The 20,502-nt window shown below is 47.5% G+C and overlaps 1 protein-coding gene across 4 annotated transcripts in view; it reads left to right on the forward strand.

The window, feature by feature from the left end:
- ALS2CL (ALS2 C-terminal like) overlaps window positions 1–20,502 on the forward strand; it is a 45,213-nt gene that overhangs the window by 12,940 nt on the left and 11,771 nt on the right. For all 4 annotated transcript variants that reach the window (XM_050970860.1, XM_050970861.1, XM_030236430.2 and 1 more), the window contains 12 exons: window positions 337–456; window positions 1,832–1,908; window positions 2,458–2,524; window positions 2,979–3,175; window positions 7,919–7,984; window positions 8,866–8,964; window positions 9,947–10,105; window positions 10,359–10,470; window positions 12,035–12,112; window positions 16,291–16,598; window positions 19,006–19,179; window positions 20,175–20,268. In XM_050970860.1, the coding sequence (XP_050826817.1) occupies window positions 337–456; window positions 1,832–1,908; window positions 2,458–2,524; window positions 2,979–3,175; window positions 7,919–7,984; window positions 8,866–8,964; window positions 9,947–10,105; window positions 10,359–10,470; window positions 12,035–12,112; window positions 16,291–16,598; window positions 19,006–19,179; window positions 20,175–20,268 (1,551 nt within the window). The remainder of the gene's footprint in view (window positions 1–336; window positions 457–1,831; window positions 1,909–2,457; window positions 2,525–2,978; window positions 3,176–7,918; window positions 7,985–8,865; window positions 8,965–9,946; window positions 10,106–10,358; window positions 10,471–12,034; window positions 12,113–16,290; window positions 16,599–19,005; window positions 19,180–20,174; window positions 20,269–20,502) is intronic.

Here is a 20,502-nt window from a genome sequence, read left to right on the forward strand (position 1 = left end):
GGGGAAACTGCCTGGGGGTTTTAATGTTGAGTTTTGTGTTCCAAGTGTGTCACTGTCACTGGAACCCCGAGTCAGAAGGAATTTGATGTGGATCGGGAATTTGATGTGGATCGGGAATTTGATGTGGATCGGGAATTTGATGTGGATCGGGAATTTGATGTGGATCGGGAATTTGATATAGATTGAGAATTTGAGGTTTGAAGTTGACAGAGCAGAGTTGGGTGGAAGATGAATTTATGTCCCAAGGGTGTCACTGAGCACCCAGCTGATCTCTGCAGGAATTCCTGCCTGGAATTCCGTGTCCCCTCCCAATCCTGGTTTTCCCTGCTGCTCCAGGACGTGCTGTGTGTCCCTGAGCGGAGGCTCCTGGAGGACAGCAGGAACCTTCCCGTGGCGTCCGGCACCGCCCGCTCCGAGCGGCTCCTGCTCTTCGACGACGTCCTGGTGCTCATCCAGGTGAGTCCGGGATCCTCCGGAGGGACTGGGAAGGGAGCACGGATAAATGGACCTGAAATTCCAGTGGAATGGCAGAAATGACAGGAATTTCCATAGGCATGCTGGTAAGATTCCAGTGTTTTGATGTTGAGCTCACAGCAGAGTTTGGCTGTCGGGAATAGTTGGGAAAACTTTGTGTCCGATCCATCTGCGTGTGGTTGGCTCTGGAAAATAAAGGAAATCTGGGAAGGGGTTCGAGGAGATCCATGGAGCATTTTCCCAGGAAATGTGGATTATCCACCATCACGGGCACCTTTTGAGTGGTCCACACCCTTTTCCACAGGGAATTTTGGCCCTTGGTTATCCCGAGGGATTTGATGGATCTAGGATGGCATTCCATGAGCTCCCACACATCGGGATAAACAGGATTTTCCATCTTGGTGCCACGTCTGGAGACGTTGGAGGTGGTTTTGGGGCTATTTTGGGAATTTTGGGGTGTGGGGATGTGTTCCCATGAGGGGATTCCAGCTTGGATCGTGCCAGTGGCTGGGATGGGAACACGGCATCAGCAGATCCATGGAATTATCTCCATGTTCAATCCATGATTTCCATCTGTGTCTCGCCTTCTGCTGCCGAGCTTTGTGGAGGTTTGGGAATTCCAGCTGAGTTGGGATTGACTCGGTTGGGAATTTTGATGTCCTTTCCTTTTCTGTTCTCCCAAATCTGGGAAAGCACTGTGGAATTCCTTGGAAAACTCCATCCCGCCGGGCAGCAGCTCTGTGTGAACACCGGGATGTGAGGCCGGGAAAGGAGATGAGAAATTAAAATTTTCCTTTTGTTCCAATCGTCGGAGTTGGTTTTGTTTGGGTGCTGCTGATCCCAAAAGTGGCTCCTTAAATTTGGGATTTCTGGGATATTTTTGGCGGTGCCACCTGGAGTCCAAATCCTAAATAAATCCCAGAATGGATTGGATGGAAAGGGACCTTAAAGATGATCCATCCCCACCCCACTACTTGGTTCCCACCATCCCAGGCTGCTTCATGCCCTGTCCAGGCTTTCCCTGGATTCTTCCATGGATGGGCAACCACAAATCTCTGGGAATATTGGCTAGAAAGATTTGGGAATGTTGCCATGTGATGGGGGAGGAATTCCTGTGGAGATCAGCGTCATGTGGGAATGTTTTACTCCTGGATGTGGCCATGGAATTTTGGAAGAGCTTTAGGAGTGTTCAAACGAGAATTTCCCTCCTTTTCTGCGGGCTTTTCCATCTCCAAGGTCTCTCCTCCCAAAGTGGGATGGATGGAACGAAAAAAGTGGGAATTTGTGCTGCCACTCCAGCTCTGCCATTCCATGGATGTTTCCAGCAATAACCCTCTTTTCCAATTTTTTTTTCCAGGGAAACAGTTTCCAAAGTTTTGATCTGAAGCTGGTATGGGTGGATGAAAACTGCGGAGAGAAATCGGCTCCAGGAATGTGAGTGAGAAATTCCCACTGGGAGTTAAAAAAAAAGGAATAAAAATCTTCAGGTCGATGGGAAAATGATCCAAAGCTTTGTCCCATCTCCTTTCTGAGCCGTGGGATTGGGATCTGGGTAACGGGATCTCACCAGCTTGGAATTTGCTGCCTGATTGAAATCCCAGAATTTCTGAGGTTGGAAAAGCCCTCTGGGATCATCGAATCCAACCTGTGTCCCATCCCCACCTTGTTCCCAGCCCAGAATGCCTTGGACACCTCCAGGAACGGGCACTCCAAACCTCCCTGGGCAATTCCAATGCCTGACCACATTTTCCATGAAAAAATTCCTGCTGATGTCCGACCTGACCTTCCCCCGGCACAACCTGAGGCCATTCCCTCTCATCCCATTCGTTGCCAATGAATCCCAAAATTATTTAATCCAACCCTGGAGAACTTGAGATCTCTCCAGAAAAACCACCTGGGAAAGCGCCAGAATCTCCAGGAGGGGAATGGGAAGAGCTGATGGATTGGGAATTGTGTTTTCCATGTTTTTTTTCCCCCTCCCAGGCACAGCCTACGCATCACAACCCCGGAAGAGACGTTCGTCCTCTCCGCCAAGGACCCTCAGACCAAGGTCAGGCTTTGGGATATTCCCATCTCTTTACTATTTAAAATGGGATAATCATTCTGGTGAGGCTGGGTTGGGAGTTTTGGCTCCTTTTCCAAAAAATTCCTGGATTAGGTGGCCAGAGGTGGCTCGGAGTTGATGGCTGGTGAGGAATCTGGTGGAACCCCGTGGGTTTCTTGCTGCTGTTCCTGAAGGACAGGGCCTATCCCACAGGCAAATCAACTTGAAATTTGTATTTCTTTTCTTTTTTTCATATCCAAGTGGAATTTTCCCCTGTTTTTTAACATCCAAGTGGAAATTCCTCCCTCACAGCTCTTGTGCCCTGCTGCAGTACCCACCTTCTGTGGAAGCTGCAGAAGGGCTTTGATGGGATCCCACCAGCTCCTCGCCGCTTTCCCGGCGCTGTCTCCGGTCGGTTTTCCCGGGATCCGTGCTCACCCCGTGTTTCCCGTGCCCGCAGGCCGTGTGGCGGTGGAAGCTGGAGCAGGCCGTGCGCCAGGCGCTGAACGGGAAGCGGGATTTCCCTCTCTGGGGCAGCCGCGGGGAGGGCAGCCAGGCCCCGAGCCGCCGCTTCTTCACCTACGCCTTCCGCATGGAGGGACGGCTCCGCGGGGCCACCTACGAGGGAGAGTGGCTCTGGGGGAAGCCCCATGGCAAGTAAGGAACCCTCTGGGCCCCTTTTCCAAGTGGGAATAGGGTTGGGAGTGGCGGTTTGGCATTTCCATGAAGGTTGGGAAAGATCTCCAAGGTCAACCCAAACTTCTCCTGGTCACTCAGACACATCCTGAAGGGGCTGCTCCTTTCCTGGGCAGGCTCAGGGGGGGCACCTGTGAGGGTGAGGGGCTCTGGGGGAAGCCCCATGGCAAGTAAGGAACCCTCTGGGCCCCTTTTCCAAGTGGGAATAGGGTGGGAAGTGGTGGTGTGGGGTTTCCATGAAAGTTGGAAGAGATCTCCGAGGTCAACCCAAACTTCTCCAGGTCACTCATGGAGGGGCTGCTCCTTTTCTGGGCAGGCTCAGGGTGGCCACCCGTGACGGTGAGGGGCTCTGGGAAGGTTTTAGGCCTCTCTTTCAAGTGGGAACAAGATGGGAAACACCTTTTGGGCCGCTTTTCCAAGTAGCAATAAGGATGGAAGTGCTGGCTGAAAGTTTCTGTGAAGGTTGGGAGAGATCTCCAGGTCACTCATGGAGGGGCTGCTCCTTTTTGAGCAGGCTCAGAGGGGGCACCTGTGAGGGAGAGTGGCTCTGGGAAGGAACCTTTTAGGCCTCTTTTCCAAGTGGGAATAGGGTTGGAAGTGCTTGGAGTTTCCATGAAGGTTGGGAAAGATTTCCAAGGTCAACCCAAACTTCTCCTGGTCACTCAGACACTCATGGAGGGGCTGCTCCTTTTTGGGCAGGCTCAGGGGGGGCACCTGTGAGGGAGAGGGGCTCTTGGGGAAACCCCATGGGAAGTGAGGAACCCTCTGGGCCTCTTTTCCAAGTGGGAATAAGGTTGGGAGTGCTGGTGTGGAGTTTCCATGAAGGTTGGGAAAGATTTCCAAGGTCAACCCAAACTTCTCCAGGTCACTCATGGAGGGGCTGCTCCTTTCCTGAGCAGGCTCAGAGGGGGCACCTGTGAGGGAGAGTGGCTCTGGGAAGGAACCTTTCAGGCCTCTTTTCCAAGTGGGAATAGGGTAGGAAGTGCTTGGAGTTTCCATGGAGGTTGGGAAAGATTTCCAAGGTCAACCCAGACTTCTGCAAGTCACTCAACCACATCCTGAAGGGGCTGTTCCTTTTTGGGCAGGCTCAGGGGGTCCACCTGTGAGGGAGAGGGGCTCTGGGGGAAACCCCATGGCAAGTAAGGAACGCTCTGGGCCCCTTTTCCAAGTGGGAATAGGGTTGGAAGTGGCGGTTTGGCATTTCCATGGAGGTTGGGAAAGATCTCCAAGGTCAACCCAGACTTCTGCAAGTCACTCAGACACATCCTGAAGGGGCTGCTCCTTTTTGGGCAGGCTCAGGGGGTCCACCTGTGAGGGAGAGGGCTCTTGGGGAAACCCCATGGCAAGTAAGGAACCCTCTGGGCCCCTTTTCCAAGTGGGAATAGGGTTGGAAGTGCTGATCTGGCATTTCCGTGAGGGTTGGGAGAGATTTCCAAGGTCCCTCAACCACCTCACCAAGGGTCTGCTCCTTTTTTTGGCACTTCCAGGGTAGGGAGGAGATCAGGATTTGATTCCTAATGATGTTGTGGATGTGAATCCAGGCCTGGCTCTCTGATTCCTGCCTCACTCATTCCCAGAGGGAATTCTGGCCTTGAGGGCAGGCTTAGCAAAGCCTGAGCCCTAAAACTTGGGATTTATTGTGGATGTCTCACCCGTGGTTTATGGATTAAATCCTAAAGGCTGCCCCAGAAATGTGGTATTGGCCACCCTGAGGGTGCTGCAGGAGCTGGTGTCCCTACTTGGGATTTAGGCTTGGCCTAAAATCAGATCTCAGCCTGGGGTATGAAAATCTCACCCTCATGAGAGGAAAATCCCCAATAAAACCATTTTGGGGAGAACAATTTTATTCTCTGCTAGCAAAACCTCCATGAACTTTATCCAAACTTGAAACATCCAGACTGTTATCCCAGGAATTTAAAAAAGCTTGAATCCAGAAGGAGCTCAAATGGGAGCATCGGGAAATGTTCAATAAATCCAAATTTAGGTGAGGGAATGTCTGTAAATCAAAGATCCCAAGCCCAAAACCTTTTGGACATAGGATAGAGAACACTCTGGATTTTTTTTGGGAAGAAACTGGGAATAAGACCAAGCTCCTCAGCCACCAAAACGTTGGGAAATTTTATTTCCCGTGAGTTTCACACAGTTTGCAAGCAAAAAGGATGGAGAGAGACTCACTTTGAGAGGGCCTTGAAATAATGAAAGACTCCAGACTATAAATGGCTTGGGAGGGATTGGGATCCAGTTCCAGCCCCAAATCCAACAGTGAATCCGGAATATTCCGTGGAAGAGATTGTGCCGTGCCCTGGAAGAGCTCTAAAGGAGCATCCAGGGCAGGAGACCTCGGGGTCTTCCCCACCTTCACTCCCTCAGAACCATCTCCTGGCTTTTGTCCTCTCCTGCCGCAGGGCTGGAAAACTGGGATCAATCCAAACCTCTCCTGCCCATGGAGTGGTGTGAGTGAGGCATCCCAGGAAATTCCTGGCAGAATTCAGGGACTCCAGCTGTTCGATTCCTTGGATTTGGGTTCCCTTCCCACTCCTGGAATTCCTCTGCTGTGATTTTGTTGCTGGAAAGTTCCAGAGCAGCATCCCGGCCTTGGTGGCTGCTCTGGGATTTCCGAGGGAGGAGCACGTGAGCAGAGCTGTGGGAGTGGGAATTTGGGCTCTTTGGCAAAAACACCGCTGCTCTCCGGTGGCTGTCCTGGAATTCCAGAGTTCTGCAGTGGCTGTCCTGGAATTCCAGAGTTCTGCAGTGGGTGTCCTGGAATTCCAGAGTTCTGCAGTGGCTGTCCTGGAATTCCAGAGTTCTGCAGTGGGTGTCCTGGAATTTCAGGTGACCTGGGCTGGGAGAAGGCCAGACTCCCACTCACACGTGGCTGGAACATCCTTGTGCCTGGAGCAGGCATGAAGTTATGGAATATCCTGGGTGGGAAGGGCTCACAGGAATCAAGTCCCACACCGATCCCAACAATCCCACCCTGTCCAAAGTCCTGGAGCAGCCTTGGGAATGTGCTCATTCCCTGGGGAATGTTCCATGCCCAATAGCTTGCAGGAGAAGAGCTTTTTCCTAAAATCCAGCCTAAACCTGGCTCAGCTCCAGCTGTTCCCTCATCCCCTTTTCCATTCAAACCCACAAAGCCAAAGGAGATTTAACTTTAAATTAAAATTAAGATATTGAAATTTCAAACACATCCAACCAATCCTCTGGAAAACTTGGAAAAGAGCCACTCTCGTGGAGGTGTTTGGAACAACAGCCTGGATGAAAGTCAAACAGCCTCCTCACGGTTTTGGTGTTGCTCCATCTCCTGGCAAACCGACCCAGGAGGTTTGGATTAAAGGTTGGGAAAGAATTCCTGGCTGGGAGGGTGGGGAGGGGCTGGGATGGAATTCCCAGAGAAGCTGTGGCTCCCCCTGGATCCATGGAAGTGCTCAAGCCCAGCTTACACTTGGAGCAGCCTGGGATAGTGGGAAGTGCCCCTGGCACGGGGTTGGAACTGGATTTTCTTTAGGATCCCATCCAACCCCAAAAATTCCAGGATTCCATGATTTTCAATTGTTCCAGTTGGGGTTTTTAGGAAAAGCAGATGAGCTCAGCATCAGCACAGAGGGAAAATATTCCAACATTCCCTGAGGGATTCCAAAGCCTTGGCCTCCAGCTCCAGAAAGAGCTCAGAATTCCTCAAACCCCTGATATTCCCTCAGCCTAATTCCCAGCTTTTATTCCAAGCTCCAGATCCATTTCAACTCAATTTGGGAAGGAATTCCTGGCTGGGAAGGAATTGGGGAGGGGCTGGGATGGAATTCCCAGAGCAGCTGTGGCCGCCCCTGGATCCCTGGAGGTGCCCAAGGCCAGGCTGGACACTTGGAGCAGCCTGGGACAGTGGGAATTGTCCCTGCCCACGGGATGAGAGGATCTTTAAGGTCCTTCCAAGCCAAAGCATTCCAGGAGTTTGTAATTCCATTGTGTCCGGCTGGGGAATGTGCAGGGATCCGATTTTCTGGGATGAGCTGGAATTAAAGCTCTCAGTGGAGTGGGTGGAGTGGGATTCTGGGAGGGAGGGAAATGGCTCCGGAGCCGGGCACAGCCAGGCAGGAATTTCCCTGGCATTGCCCATTCCCGGCTCTCCTGGCTGTGGGATCTCCTCCTGGAATCACTTCTCCAGCCCCACAAGACATGGGATGAAGGATCCCTTGGGGATGCTTTTCCTCTCTGTTTTCCCAGGGGCTGAGCCGCTGGAATTCCAGGCTGTGGTGTCACCGTGTCCACAGGGATGTGCCAGGCAGGAACTCCCGCTGGATCAATCCCTGTAATTAATTCAGGATCAGGTGCAAGGTCCTAAAGGCACGAGGCAGCACCTCCAGAAAATACTTTTGGGATTAGGGAACGGAATGGATTCTTCCCACTCAGCCCAGAGCAGGAAAACATTATGGGATTAAATCCTCCTGCTGAAATCCAAGGCCTGGGGGAGCCTTTTGTGTCTCCGTCCTCCGAGGGAATTTTTGGATGTTTGCCATAAAATCTGGGAATGGTTTGGGCCGGAAAGAACTTTGGGAAAGATCCAATTCCAGCCCCTGCCATGGGCACCTTCCAGTGGACTCCCAGCTCCATCTAAGCTGACCTAAATATTTAGGCTGGGCTTTAGTGGGGGCTGTTCCATCTGGGAATGCTGTGATGTCCCTTGTGAGAGAATTCCTTGGGTTCCAGGGGGACGCTGAAGTGGCGCGATGGACGCAACCACGTCGGGGATTTCCAGGAGGGCCTGGAGCACGGGTGAGTCCTGGAAAACGGGATATTCCCTGCTTTGAAATTCATCTGGAATGGTTCCTGCCAGAGGTTGGAACCTGGAGAGAGGGGACTGGCAGTGACTGACCCCAGGGGCTGGAATCTGATCCCAGATCCCAAAATCTGTGGGAATTAATTCCTAGGGAGTCTCTTAAAGTTATTTTAAGTCCCTTTAAAACTTCCCTTAAATGAGTTTTTTCCTCACGATTTAAGAAACCAATCCATGAAATTCAGGGATTATTTATCTCAATTTTATTGGAAGTAGCACTTTAGGATTCCTCATTTTTCCAAGGCGGGGGAAATACATCCCAAACACTTCTGCTGGGAATCCCAGAACATTTAACCCTGCCCCTAACTTGGGGAAGGAAGAAAAAGGGGGAAAACCAGCACTGAAAGAAACTCTGGAGAAGGAACAATGAGGATCTGGGAGTGCAGCTCCCAAAGGGATGAGTTTTCCTTTGGAAAAAGTCCAGTGGCACCTGGGAAAAGTGTCCCAGGTCGGGCTGATCCAAGCACATAAAGGTTGGGAATTTGGAAAATCCTTGGTTTTCGAACTTAATCCGCCGCAATGGAGTTGCTGCTTTCAGTGCAGACATTTCCACCCAGCTGCACCTGATCCCAGATCCCAAAATCCATGGGAATTTATTCCTAGAAGGTGTCTTAAAGTTATTTTTAGATCCTTTTATAAACCTCATGTGAGGAGTTTTTACAGAAAAAAAAAAAACCCCAGGAAATTCCAGTTGGATTTTAAACTTCATCCGCTCCAATGGAGTTGCCCTTTTCCCATGCTGACTTTTTTTCCCATGTTGATTTTTTTTTTCCATGCTGATTTTGTTTTCCATGCCGACCTTTTCCATGTGCCCTGGCAGGTTTGGGATCTGCCTGGTGCCGCGGCGCTCCGAGGATCGCTACGACTGCTACAAGTGCCACTGGTACCGGGGCAAGATGAGGGGCTATGGAATCTGTGAGTAAGTAAAATCCAGGATGGGTTCCAGGGAAAAGGGGGTTCCAGGGGTTTAAAGGGGGAAAACGTTCCCTGAAATCTTTGGAGCCTCGTCTGGAAATGCTTTGTGGGCATTCAGAATTCCAGAATTGTTTGGGAGCTTAAGAAGGATCCCACTGTCTCAGGGTGCTCCAACCATTCCTTGGACATTCCAGGGATCCAGGGGCAGCCACAGCTTCTCTGGGAATTCCATCCCAGCCCCTCCCCACCCTCCCAGCCAGGAATTCCCAATTCCCAGTCTCCCATCCATCCCTGCCCTCTGGCAGTGGGAGCCATTCCCTGTGTCCTGTCCCTCCATCCCTTGTCCCCAGTCCCTCTCCAGCTCTCCTGGAGCCCCCTCAGGCTCTGGAAGGGTCGCTGAGGTTTCCCTGGATTTTTCTTTTCCGAGGTCGCCCCAAATGTTTTGGCTGCTGGGAACACTGGGCTGCCCCTGGTTCCTGCTCATCCCTGTCCCTGATTTCTCCACACCAAGTGGGACAGACCCAACATTCCAGCTGGGATAGGCCTGTCCTCCAACCTGGACGTTCTGCTCTTTCATTCAACTCGGAGCTGCTCTTCCCAGAGGGATAAGTTTCCCTGGGAAGTGTTGGTGGCCACTACAAAGAGCTGGATCCAGCTCGGCCTCCTTCCTATGGATCCGATTTTCCAGCCTGGATTGACCAGAGCTTCCTGTGCCCAGGCTGGTGAGAGGTCGAGGCCTGAGTGGCCTCTCCCAGGTCAATTCCAAGCCCTTGTGTTGAGTGCTTAGATAATTTGGGAAGTTCTGGAATGTCTGGTTTGGGCGGTGCACATTCCCAACAGCCAACAAGGATCCAATTCAACGCTGTGGGGAAAATCTCTGGAATATTTCGAGATGGATGAGCCTGATCTCCTCGCTTCCCTGGTTTTCTGCTCCAGGAGTAGCTGTCAGTTATTCCCAGGCTGGAATTCCATCCCTCTTCCTGCAGGTACGGGAATGACCTGGTCTACAAGGGCTACTTCAAGGACAACGTGCGCCAAGGCTTTGGGATCCTGGAGAACTTCTCGGCTGAGCATCCCTTCAAATACACGGGACACTGGGAGAACGACAAAAAGAACGGATACGGAGTCTGGGAAGACAAGGAGAGGTAAAGGTGGGATGGATCTGAGCTGTGGGACAGCTTTGGGTTTGGTGGGATAAATCCTGGAGATTTGGGATGGATGGGGGCGGGGGTTGTAAGGCTTGAATTCCTTGGTAAACATTCCCAGAGCTCAGTTTGTGTGGGATATCCAGCCTGGAGCGTTGTGTCAGGAAAAACCACCCTGAGCAGGAGAAATCCGACGGATCGAGAGCTGGGAAAACAGGGAAAATCCATCAGCTGGGTTCTCCTTGCATTCCAGAGGGGAGAGGTACATCGGGATGTGGCTGGATGACCACAGGCACGGAGAGGGCATCGTGGTGACCCAGTCAGGGCTCTGCTACCAGAGGACATTCCATGCGGATAAAATGGTGGTGAGTCCAAGACTTCCGTGGAATCCGGAATCCCTGGGATGGGGAATTCACCGCCAAGGGCGAGACCGAGGTTTCATTCCCGAATTCATCCTGGAGGACAAAGAGGGTTTGGAGGTCAGGGAAAGGTTCTGCCCCCAGAGGGTGCTCGGGATGGACACTCCCAAGGGAATGGGAACATTCCAAAGGCTGCCAGAGCTCCAGGAATGTTTGGAAAACTCCAGAAAGGTGGGATTGTTGGGATGTCTGTGCAAGGCCAGGGGCTGGATTTGAGTCCTTGTGGGCGCTTCCTGCCCGGGATATTCCACACTTTTCCCATAGTCATGGTTTGGAAGAGCAAGGTCTGGTTTCTTCTCCCCTTCCAGACGGCAGGGGTTGATGGGATATTGGGAAGGAATTCCTGGATTGGAGGGGTTGGGATGGAATTCCCAGAGATTTGTGGCAGCCCCTGGGTCCCTGGAATGTCCAAGGGCAGGTTGGAGCACCCTGGGACAGTGGGAGATCCCTGCCCATGGATCCTGAAGGTCCCTCTCAGCCCAAACCTTTCCAAGAATTCCATAACATTCCATCTTTCCTGGAAATCATGAAATCCTTACTTTTCCAGTGGGAATTTGCCCGTCCGGTTCATGGAATGTTGGGAATTTGGTGGGGAAAGCAAAGGGAATTGGCATTGGAATAAAAACATCCTTAAAAAAAAAACCAACCCTAAAAAAACCCCCCCCATCCTTAAAAAAACCCCACAACCCCATTCCCACTTCCCGAATTAGGGAAAAATGGTTTTTATTGGGTTTTATGAGATATTTTTGATTGAGGCTTTGGGATATTTTTTTCTTTTTTTTGGCTTTTTTTATTGGGTTTTATGGGACATTTTTGTGGAATTTTTGGGATTTTTTTCTCCTTTTTTTTTGGTTATTTATGGGGTTTTATGGGACATTTTTGGTTGAGTTTTTTTGGGGTATTTTCACTCCAGAGGAAAATATTCCAGCCCTGGAAGTGATCCCAGCTGGTTTGGGGATGAAGAAACCTTGGGGGTAAAACTATGGAATAAATCCCAGTGGGCAGAGAATTCCCTATGGACAGGAGTTATTCCCTGGAATAATTTCCCATGGAATGGGCACACTCCCAACACTACCAGAGCTCTGGGATTTTCCAGGGATTTTTGGGATGCCTCCTGTGCCTGGAGTTGGATTTGGATCCTTCTGGATCCCTTTCCCACTGGGAATTCCACACAGTTGCTGTTGGCTCGGAATCATTTCCCAAAGAATTCCCTAAAATATCCCAGGGTTGGGAGCACCACGAGTCTGACCCCGTGACAATCCTTGGTGGCTTTTCCTGGTTTTTTGTCCCTTTTCCATGGAAAATCCATGGAATAATTTTATTATTCCAAGTTTCCCGACCTCCTTCTCCATGGGATTTCTTGGAGCTTCTCCCAAACATTGAAAGGAGATGTTTGGCTTTAAAAAAAAAATAAATTCTTGGACTCTGCATCCCATAAATTTTTATGGGATGAATTGGACCAGGTGGGAAGTTCATGCCACAAATTCCCGACTTTTCCTTTCATCCCAAGGGCTCGGGAATTCTGCTCCTGGAAGACGACTCCGTCTACGAAGGGAACTTCACGGAAGAGCTGACATTTGTTGGAAAGGTTGGAATTTCCTCCCTCTTCTCCTGGAATTCCTCATGGATCCATCTCCCAACTTCATTCCTTCCTGCTCTGCTTCCCCCAGCTTCCTACAAAAGCCCATCTTCCAAATTTCTGGAATATTTGGCACAGAAGGAAACTGCAGCTGGAGATTTTGGGAATTCTGAGAATCATTTGGGATTTTCGTGTTTTGTTGACTTCAGGTTTGGTCGGTTTGGGTTTTTTGGGTTGAGTTTTTGGGATTTATTTTCCTGGGTTTTTAGGGACATTTCTGGTCGAGGTTTTGGGATATTTTTTACTCTTTTTTGAGTTTTTTTAATTGGGTTTATGGGACATTTTTGGTTGAGTTTTCTGGCGGGTTTTTTTATTTTGTTGGATTTTTGTTGGGTTCTGTGGGATATTTTTAGTTGAGTTTTTGAGGTTTTCAGTGGGCTTTTAGGGACATTTTTGGTTGGGGTTTTGGGATTTTTTTCTCTTTTTTTTTTTTAAATTTGGTTTTATGGGACATTTTTGATGGAGTTTTTGGGATTTTTTTCTCTTCTTTTTGCGTTTTTAATTGGGTTTTATGGGACATTTTTGGTTAAGTTTTTTTTCTTTTCTTGGGTTTTAATAGGGTTTTACAAAACAGATTTGGTTGAGGTTTTGGGATTTTTTTTTCCTTTTTTTGAGGTTTTTTTGTTGGGTTTTATGAGATATTTTTGCTTGAATTTTTACTTTTTTATTGGATTTTATGGGACATTTTTGATTGAGTTATTGGAGTTTTTTTGATTGGGTTTTTATTGGGTTTTATGGGACATTTTTGCCTGAGTTTTTGGGGTGTTTTTGGGATTTTTTTTTTGTGTTTTTACTTGGGTTTTATGGGATATTTTTGCTTGAATTTTTACAGATTTATTGGGTTTTGTGGGACATTTTTGTTTGAGTTTTTGGGGTTTTTTTTTGGTTTTTGGTTGGGTTTTATGGGATATTTTTCCTTGAATTTTTATGGGTTTTTTGGGTTTTATGGGATATTTTTGATTGAGTTATTGGAATTTTTTTGATTGGTTTTTGGGAACATTTTTGCCTGAGTTTTTGGGGTGTTTTTGGGATTTTTTGGGGGTTTTGAGTTGGGTTTTATGGGATTTTTCCCTCGAATTTTTACAGTTTTATTGGGTTTTATGGGACATTTTTGATTGAGTTACTGGAGTTTTTTTGGTTGGGTTTTTATTGGGTTTTAAGGGACATTTTTGGTTGAGTTTTTGGGAGATTTTTTGGGGTTTTTTGGTTGGGTTTTATGGGATATTTTTCCTTGAATTTTTATGGGTTTTTTTGGGTTTTATGGGACATTTTTGATTGAGTTATTGAAATTTTTTTGATTGCGTTTTTAGGAACATTTTTGGTTGAGTTTTTGGGGTGTTTTTGGAATTGTTTTTTTGGGTTTTTAGTTGGGTTTTATGGGATATTTTTCCTTGAATTTTTACGTTTTTTTTTTTTTGGGGGTTTTATGGGACATTTTTGATTGAGTTACTGGAGTTTTTCTGATTGGGTGTTCAGGGACATTTTTGGTTGAGTTATTGGAGTTTTTTTGATTGGGTTTTTATTGGGTTTTAAGGGACATTTTTGCCTGAGTTTTGGGGTTTTTTAGTTTGGTTTTATGGGATATTTTTCCTTGAATTTTTACGGGTTTTATTGGGTTTTATGGGACATTTTTGATTGAGTTATTGGAGTTTTTTTGGTTGGGTTTTTGTTGGGTTTTAAGGGACATTTTTGGTTGAGTTTTTGAGATTTTTTGGGGTTTTTTGGTTGGGTTTTATGGGATATTTTTCCTTGAATTTTTATGGTTTTTTGGGTTTTATGGGACATTTTTGATTGAGTTTTTTTCTTTTTTTGAGTGTTTGTTTGAGTGTTTTTTTAGTGGTTTTTGGTTGAGTTTTTGAGGGTTTTTTCTTTTTTTGAGTGTTTTTTGAGTGAGTTTTTTTCTTTTTTTGAGTGTTTTTTTGAGTGTTTTTTTGAGTGGTTTTTTGGGTGTTTTTTGAGTGTTTTTTTGAGTGTTTTTTGAGTGTTTTTTGAGTGTTTTTTGAGTGTTTTTTGGGTGAGTTTTTGAGTGTTTTTTGAGTGTTTTTTGAGTGTTTTTTGCGTGTTTTTTTTGAGTGGTTTTTTGAGTGTTTTTTGGGTGTTTTTTGAGTGGTTTTTTGTGGTTTTTGCGTGCTGTTTTTGCGTGGTTTTTGCGTGGTTTTTTGCGTGGTTTTTTGGTGTTTTTTGCGTGGTTTTTTTGCGTGTTTTTTTGCGTGTTTTTTTTGCGTGTTTTTTTTGCGTGTTTTTTTTGCGTGTTGTTTTGCGGTGCTTTTTTGGGTGTTTTTTGCGGGTTTTTTGCGGGTTTTTTGCGGGGTTTTTGCGGGTTTTTTGCGGGTTTTTTGCGGGGTTTTTGCGGGGTTTTGCGGGTTTTTTGCGGGTTTTTGAGGGGTTTTTGAGGGGTTTTTGAGGGGTTTTTGAGGGGTTTTTTGGGTGTTTTTTGGGTGTTTTTTGAGTGTTTTTTGAGTGTTTTTTGGGTGTTTTTTGAGCGAGTTTTTGAGGGTTTTTTTGTGTTTTTGGCTGTGCTTTGCAGCTGCACCCAATTTCCTTTGTTATTTCCCAAAGGAGAACATTCCAGGCGTTGGGGCCGCAGGAAATGAGCGAGGCAGCGGAAATTCGGGATTTCCCAATCCCGGCCCTGCCCTGACACGTCCCAGCTTTTGTGCTTGGATTCCCACTGAAATTCCTGCTCCAGAGTGTTGAGAAAATCCCCAGGGCAGGGAAAACAAAAAGTCTGGGATGAGCCTGGCAGGAATTCTGGGAGACGGCACAATTAACGCTCGTTAATTAACGCTAACGAGGAGGAGGAATTTGTCATCATCTTCCTCCTCCGAGGACATTCCATGCTGGGAAAATGGTTGGGAATCCAAGATTTCCTTGGAATCTGGGAATCCCCAGGGTGGGGAAAATCTGGGAATCCCTGGGAAATCTCCGGGGTGGATTTTGAGGGGTTGATTCCAGCGCTGGGATATTTTCCCTCCAAAATTCCCATTTGGATTTGGTGGCAAATCCAGAGAAATCCAGGATTTAGGTGAGGCTGGAATGGGCCTCCTGCTTTTCTGGCTGGAATTCCAAGCCAGGTTTGGGATGCTGAGTTGGATTTCTTTTTTGGGATTTTGATAATGAACAGAGAATTGAATAATGGAGAGAGGAATGAGTGAGAATTTAATATAATAGAGAATTTATTAGTAAAGAATTAAAAATTAAAGAATTATTAATAGAGACTTTATTCATAGAGAATTTAATAGAAAAGAAATTATTAATAAATAGAGAATTAAATAATAAAGAATTTATGTAATAATAAAGAATTTAAGGATAGAAAATTTAATAACAAAGAATTTAAAAATAAGTAGACAATTTAATAATAAAGAATTTATGTAATAAATAGAGAATTTAATGATAGAGAATTTAATAATAAAGAATTTAATAATGAGTAGAAAATTTAATAGTAAATAGAGAATTTAACAATTAAATTTATATAATAGTGGATTTATAGAATAAGTAGAGAATTTAATGATCAACAGAGAATTTATATAATCAATTGAGGATTTAATGATCGAAAATTGATATAATAAAGAGAATTTGATAATAGAGAATTTAATAACAGAGAATTTAATAATAATAGAGAATTGAATTGAGAATTGATGTTAAAAAATTGAAATAAGTTTTTTTTTAAATTAAAATTTTTAATTTAATTTGTAATTTCAGATTTTTCCACAGGGAAAGCTCTCCAGAATTTATATAATAAAAGGGAATTTAATATTAGAAAATTTAATAACAAATAGAAAATTTAACAACAAAGAATTTAATAACGATTGAGAATAGAATAGAGAATTGATGCAGAGAAATTGAACTAAGTAATTTCAAATTTAATTTATAATTTCAGATTTTTCTGCAGAAAAAGCTCTCTGAAATTTCATAATAAAAAGGGAATTTCATAATAAATAGAGAATTTAATAATAAAAAGAGATTTTAATAATTGAGAATTCAAAAATAAATTGAGAACTCAATAATAAAAGGGAATTTAATAATAAGGAATTTATTTCCATTGAGGAATGGAAATGAAGAATTTAGTTTTTAATTAAAAAGCATAGAGTGAACATTTTTAATGAGACGGAGACCTCTGTCTGCAGGGGAGGCTCTCCATGGCCAACGGCTTCGTGCTGGAGGGGACGTTCAGCTCGCGCGGGGGCCGCGGGCTCAGCACCCACGGAGTCCTCAGCACCCACGGAGTCCTCAGCACCCACGGAGGGCTCGGCACCCACAGAGGGCTCAGCACCCACGGAGGGCTCGGCACCCACGGAGGGCTCGGCACCCACGGCATCCTCAGCACCCACAGCGGGCTCAGCACCCACGGAGGGCTCAGCACCCACGGAGGGCTCAGCACCCACGGAGGGCTCAGCACCCACAGCCCTGAGCCCCAGCGGGCACCGGTCACCGAGTGAGAGCCGGGATGGGTCCTGGGGAATGAGGTCCTGGGGATTCTGGGGAACGGGGACATTGGGAATGGGATCCTGGGGAATGGGATCCTGGGGAATGGGATCCTGGGGAATGGGATCCTGGGGAAGGGGTCCTGGGGAACGGGGTCCTGGGGAACGGGGTCCTGGGGAATGGGGTCCTGGGGAACGGGGACCTGGGAATGGGGACTTGGGATCCTGGGGAAGGGGGTCCTGGGGAACGGGGTCCTGGGGGTACTGGGGAAGGGGGTCCTTGGGAATGGGTCCTGGGAATCCTTGGGAACAGGGTTCTGGGGGTCCTGGGGAACGGGGTCTTGGGGGTCCTGGGCAACGGGGTCTTGGGGGACCTGGGCAACGGGGACCTGGGGAACGGGGACCTGGGAATGGGGACTTGGGAATGGGGACTTGGGATCCTGGGGAATGGGGTCCTGGGGAACGGGGTCCTGGGGATCCTGGGGAAGGGGGTCCTTGGGAATGGGTCCTGGGAATCCTTGGGAACAGGGTTCTGGGGGTCCTGGGGAATGGGGTCCTGGGGGTCCTGAGGGTCCTGGGTGTTCTGGGGAGCAGGGTCCTGGGGAATGGGGTCCTGGGGAATGGGATCCTGGGGAACGGGGTCCTGAGGAATGAGATGCTGGGGAATGGGGTCCTTGGGGATCCTCGGGATGGGATCCTGGGGAACAGGATCCTGGGGAAACGGGATCCTTGGGAATGGGGTCCTGGGGAAGGGGATCCTTGGGAATGGGGTCCTTGGGGTCCTGAGGAACAGAGTCCTTGGGATGGGATCCTCAGGAAGGGGGTCCTTGGGATTCTGGGGCACGGGCTCCTGGGGAACAGAGTCCTTGGGATGGGATCCTTGGGAAGGGGATGTTTGGGATCCTGGGCAAGGAGATTGGGAACGGGATTCTCAGGATGGGATCCTTGGGAACGGGGTCCTCGGGAAGGGGATCCTCAAAAAGGGGATCTTTGGGAATGGGGTCCTGGGGAATGGGGTCCTTGGGATGGGATCTTTGGGAGAAGCGTCTTCGAGATGGGATCCTCGGGAATGGGATCCTCAGGAATGGGGTCTTTGGGAAGGGGATCCTTGGGAACGGGGTCCTGTGGAACGCGGTCCTTGGGATGGGGTCCTTGGGAACAGAATCCTGGGTAATGGGATCCTGGGGAACGGGGTCCTCAGGATGGGATCCTTGGGAACGGGCTCCTCAGGAACAGGGTCCTCGGGAAGGGGATCTTTGGGAACGGGGTCCTGGGGAATGGGGTCCTTGGGAACAGAATCCTGGGTAATGGGATCCTCAGGAATGCTCCGGATCCAGCCCCTCAGGCATTCCTGGGAATTGATCCCAATGTGGATTTATGGGCAATGGGACAGGGAGGGATGGAGCCTGGGGGGGTTCAGTGTGGTGGGAGGCAGAGATGGATGTTGGACTGAAAATCCTGGAATTGGGGTTAATTCCATAGGGAAGCAGGGAATTGATGTTGGACTGCAGTCCTGGGATTTTCATGGAGTTAATTCCACAGGGAAGCAGGGATGGAAGTTTCAGTGCCATCCTGGGATTTTCATGGAATTCATTCCTGTTGGGCAGCAGGAATAGATGTTTTGATATCGTCCAGCCCAAATTCCTCCCAAATTCCAGCTCCCCTCCCAAATCCCAGTTGAATTCCATCTTTTTCCCCTCTAAAACATTCCCAGTCCCTCAGAGCATCCTTGGGACAGGAATTCCTTTTCCCTGAGCTATCCAGGCTGGAACCACTCCTGGTGATCGCTCAACTCTTTTCCAGCTTTTCTGCAGGAATTCTGAGGAGATAAAGAATTCCTAATTAGGAATATTTAGGAATATCAAGCAAAAATTCCAGATTTTTTCTGTCCCATGCATCTGGAATTTTTTTTTCACCCAAAGGATTTTTGTTGTCAGGACGAAAGACTTGAAGGGTTTTTTAGGGAATTCCCATTTAGGAATTCCCGTTTGTGGAATTCTTCAGGATTATCTGGGAGCGTTTTTGGTGGGAATGGAACTTAAGGATGATCCCATTCCATGGATTCTCCCACTATCCCAGGTGGATCCAAGCTGAGCTTGGACACTTCCAGGGATCCAGGGGCAGCCATAAATTCTTTGGAAATTCCATCCCAGCCAGGAATTCCTTCCCAAAATCCCATCCAAATCCCCATTTTTCCAATGGGAGCCATTCCCTGTGTCCTGTACATTCATCCCTTGTCCCAAGTCCCTCTCCAGCTCTCCTGGAGCCCCTGGAATTTTCCCTTCTCCAAGAAAACCTTCCCAGCTCTCCCAGCTCTGTGTTTCCATCAAATCCCAGAGAACATTCCCATATTTGAGGGGGAAATCCACAAGAATTTGGGAAGACCATGGAAAATCCCAATCCTGTGTTGTTTTCCAGCCAGCTGGGCCTCAAGGAATTCCCAGTGGAGAAGAGATGGACGGGAATCTTCGAGCAATTCCTGGAATTCCTCCATTCCGGCTGCAAGGAGGAAATGGAGGAATCCTTCACGGGATTCCACATCCAAACCAGCAAGGAGCTGAGGAAATCCCAGGAATATCTGTTCTGCCAGAGGTACTGAGGGAATCCTGGGAATTCCTGAGGAAATCCTGGGAATTCCTCTTCTGCCAGAGGTACTGAGGGAATCCCGGGAATTCCTGTTCTGCCAAAGAGAGAATCCCAGGAATTCCTGAGGAAATCCTGGGAATATTCTGTTCTTCCAATGAGGAAATCCTGAGAATCCATGAGGAAATCCCAGGAATTCCTAAGGAAATCCCAGGAATATCTGTTCTGCCAGAGGTACTGAGGGAATCTTGGGAATTCCTGAGGGAATCATGGGAATATCTGTTCTGCCAATGAGGAAATCCTGGGAATATTCTGTTCTTCCAGTGGGGGAATCCCAGGAATCCCTGAGGAAATCCAGGGAATTCCTGTTCTGCCAAAGAGAGAGAATTCCAGGAATTCCTGTTTTGCCAAAGGAACGGGAACTTTTACTGAGGGAATCCTGGGAATCCCTGAGGAAATCCAGGGAATTCCTGCTCTGCCAAAGAGAAAATCCAGGGAGTTCCGGTTCTGCCAAAGGAACAGGAACATTTTCTGAGGGAATTCTAGGAATTCCTGTTCTAATGAAGAAGAAATCCCAGGAATTCCTGTCCTGCCAATGAGGGAATCCCAGGAATTCCTTTTATGCCAAAGAGGAAATCCCGGGAATTCCTGTTCTGCCAAAGAGGAGATCTTGGGAATTCTTGTTCTGCCAGAGGAACAGGAACTTTTCCTGAGGAAATCCTGGGAATTCCTGTTCTGTGCAAGAGGAAATCCCAGGAATTCCAGCTGGGAATGCAGCTCTCATTCCCACCCAGGAGTGTTGTGTAATTCCAAGAATTTTCCCGTTGTTCCCGCTCAGGAAAAAGGAGCAGGAATTTCCCACCTCAGCTGGAATTTTTTGCTGCGGAGACGAATCCACATCCATGAAAATTCCATTTCTTGGAATTCTTCTTGTGCCCCTTTGGAATTTGCCAGTTGGGATTTACCCATGGGTGGTTTTCCCTCCTCAATTCCCGTTTTTCCAGAGGCTCTGAGGAGATTTCTTGGAAAATTGAGGAGATCCTGGAGGAGCTTGTCCAGCACCAGGAGCCGGAGTCGCTCCAGAGTTACTTGGAGAAGGTGAGGAGGGAGAGGATGGAAGGAAATGATCAGAAATTATTGAAACTTTCATTAATAAAACGACCAAAATCCAGAATTTGGTGATAAATAATTGAATAATTGAGGATTTACAGAAGAAATAATTTCATTGTACAGAATTTATTAACAAATAGAGAATTAAACAATAAAGAATTTATATTGTAAATAAGGAATTTACTAATAAAAGAATTTATATTAAGAGAACTTAATAATGGA

The sequence above is a fragment of the Serinus canaria genome, chromosome 2, assembly GCF_022539315.1.
Source record: "Serinus canaria isolate serCan28SL12 chromosome 2, serCan2020, whole genome shotgun sequence".
In the NCBI taxonomy this organism is placed as follows: Eukaryota; Metazoa; Chordata; class Aves; order Passeriformes; family Fringillidae; genus Serinus; species Serinus canaria.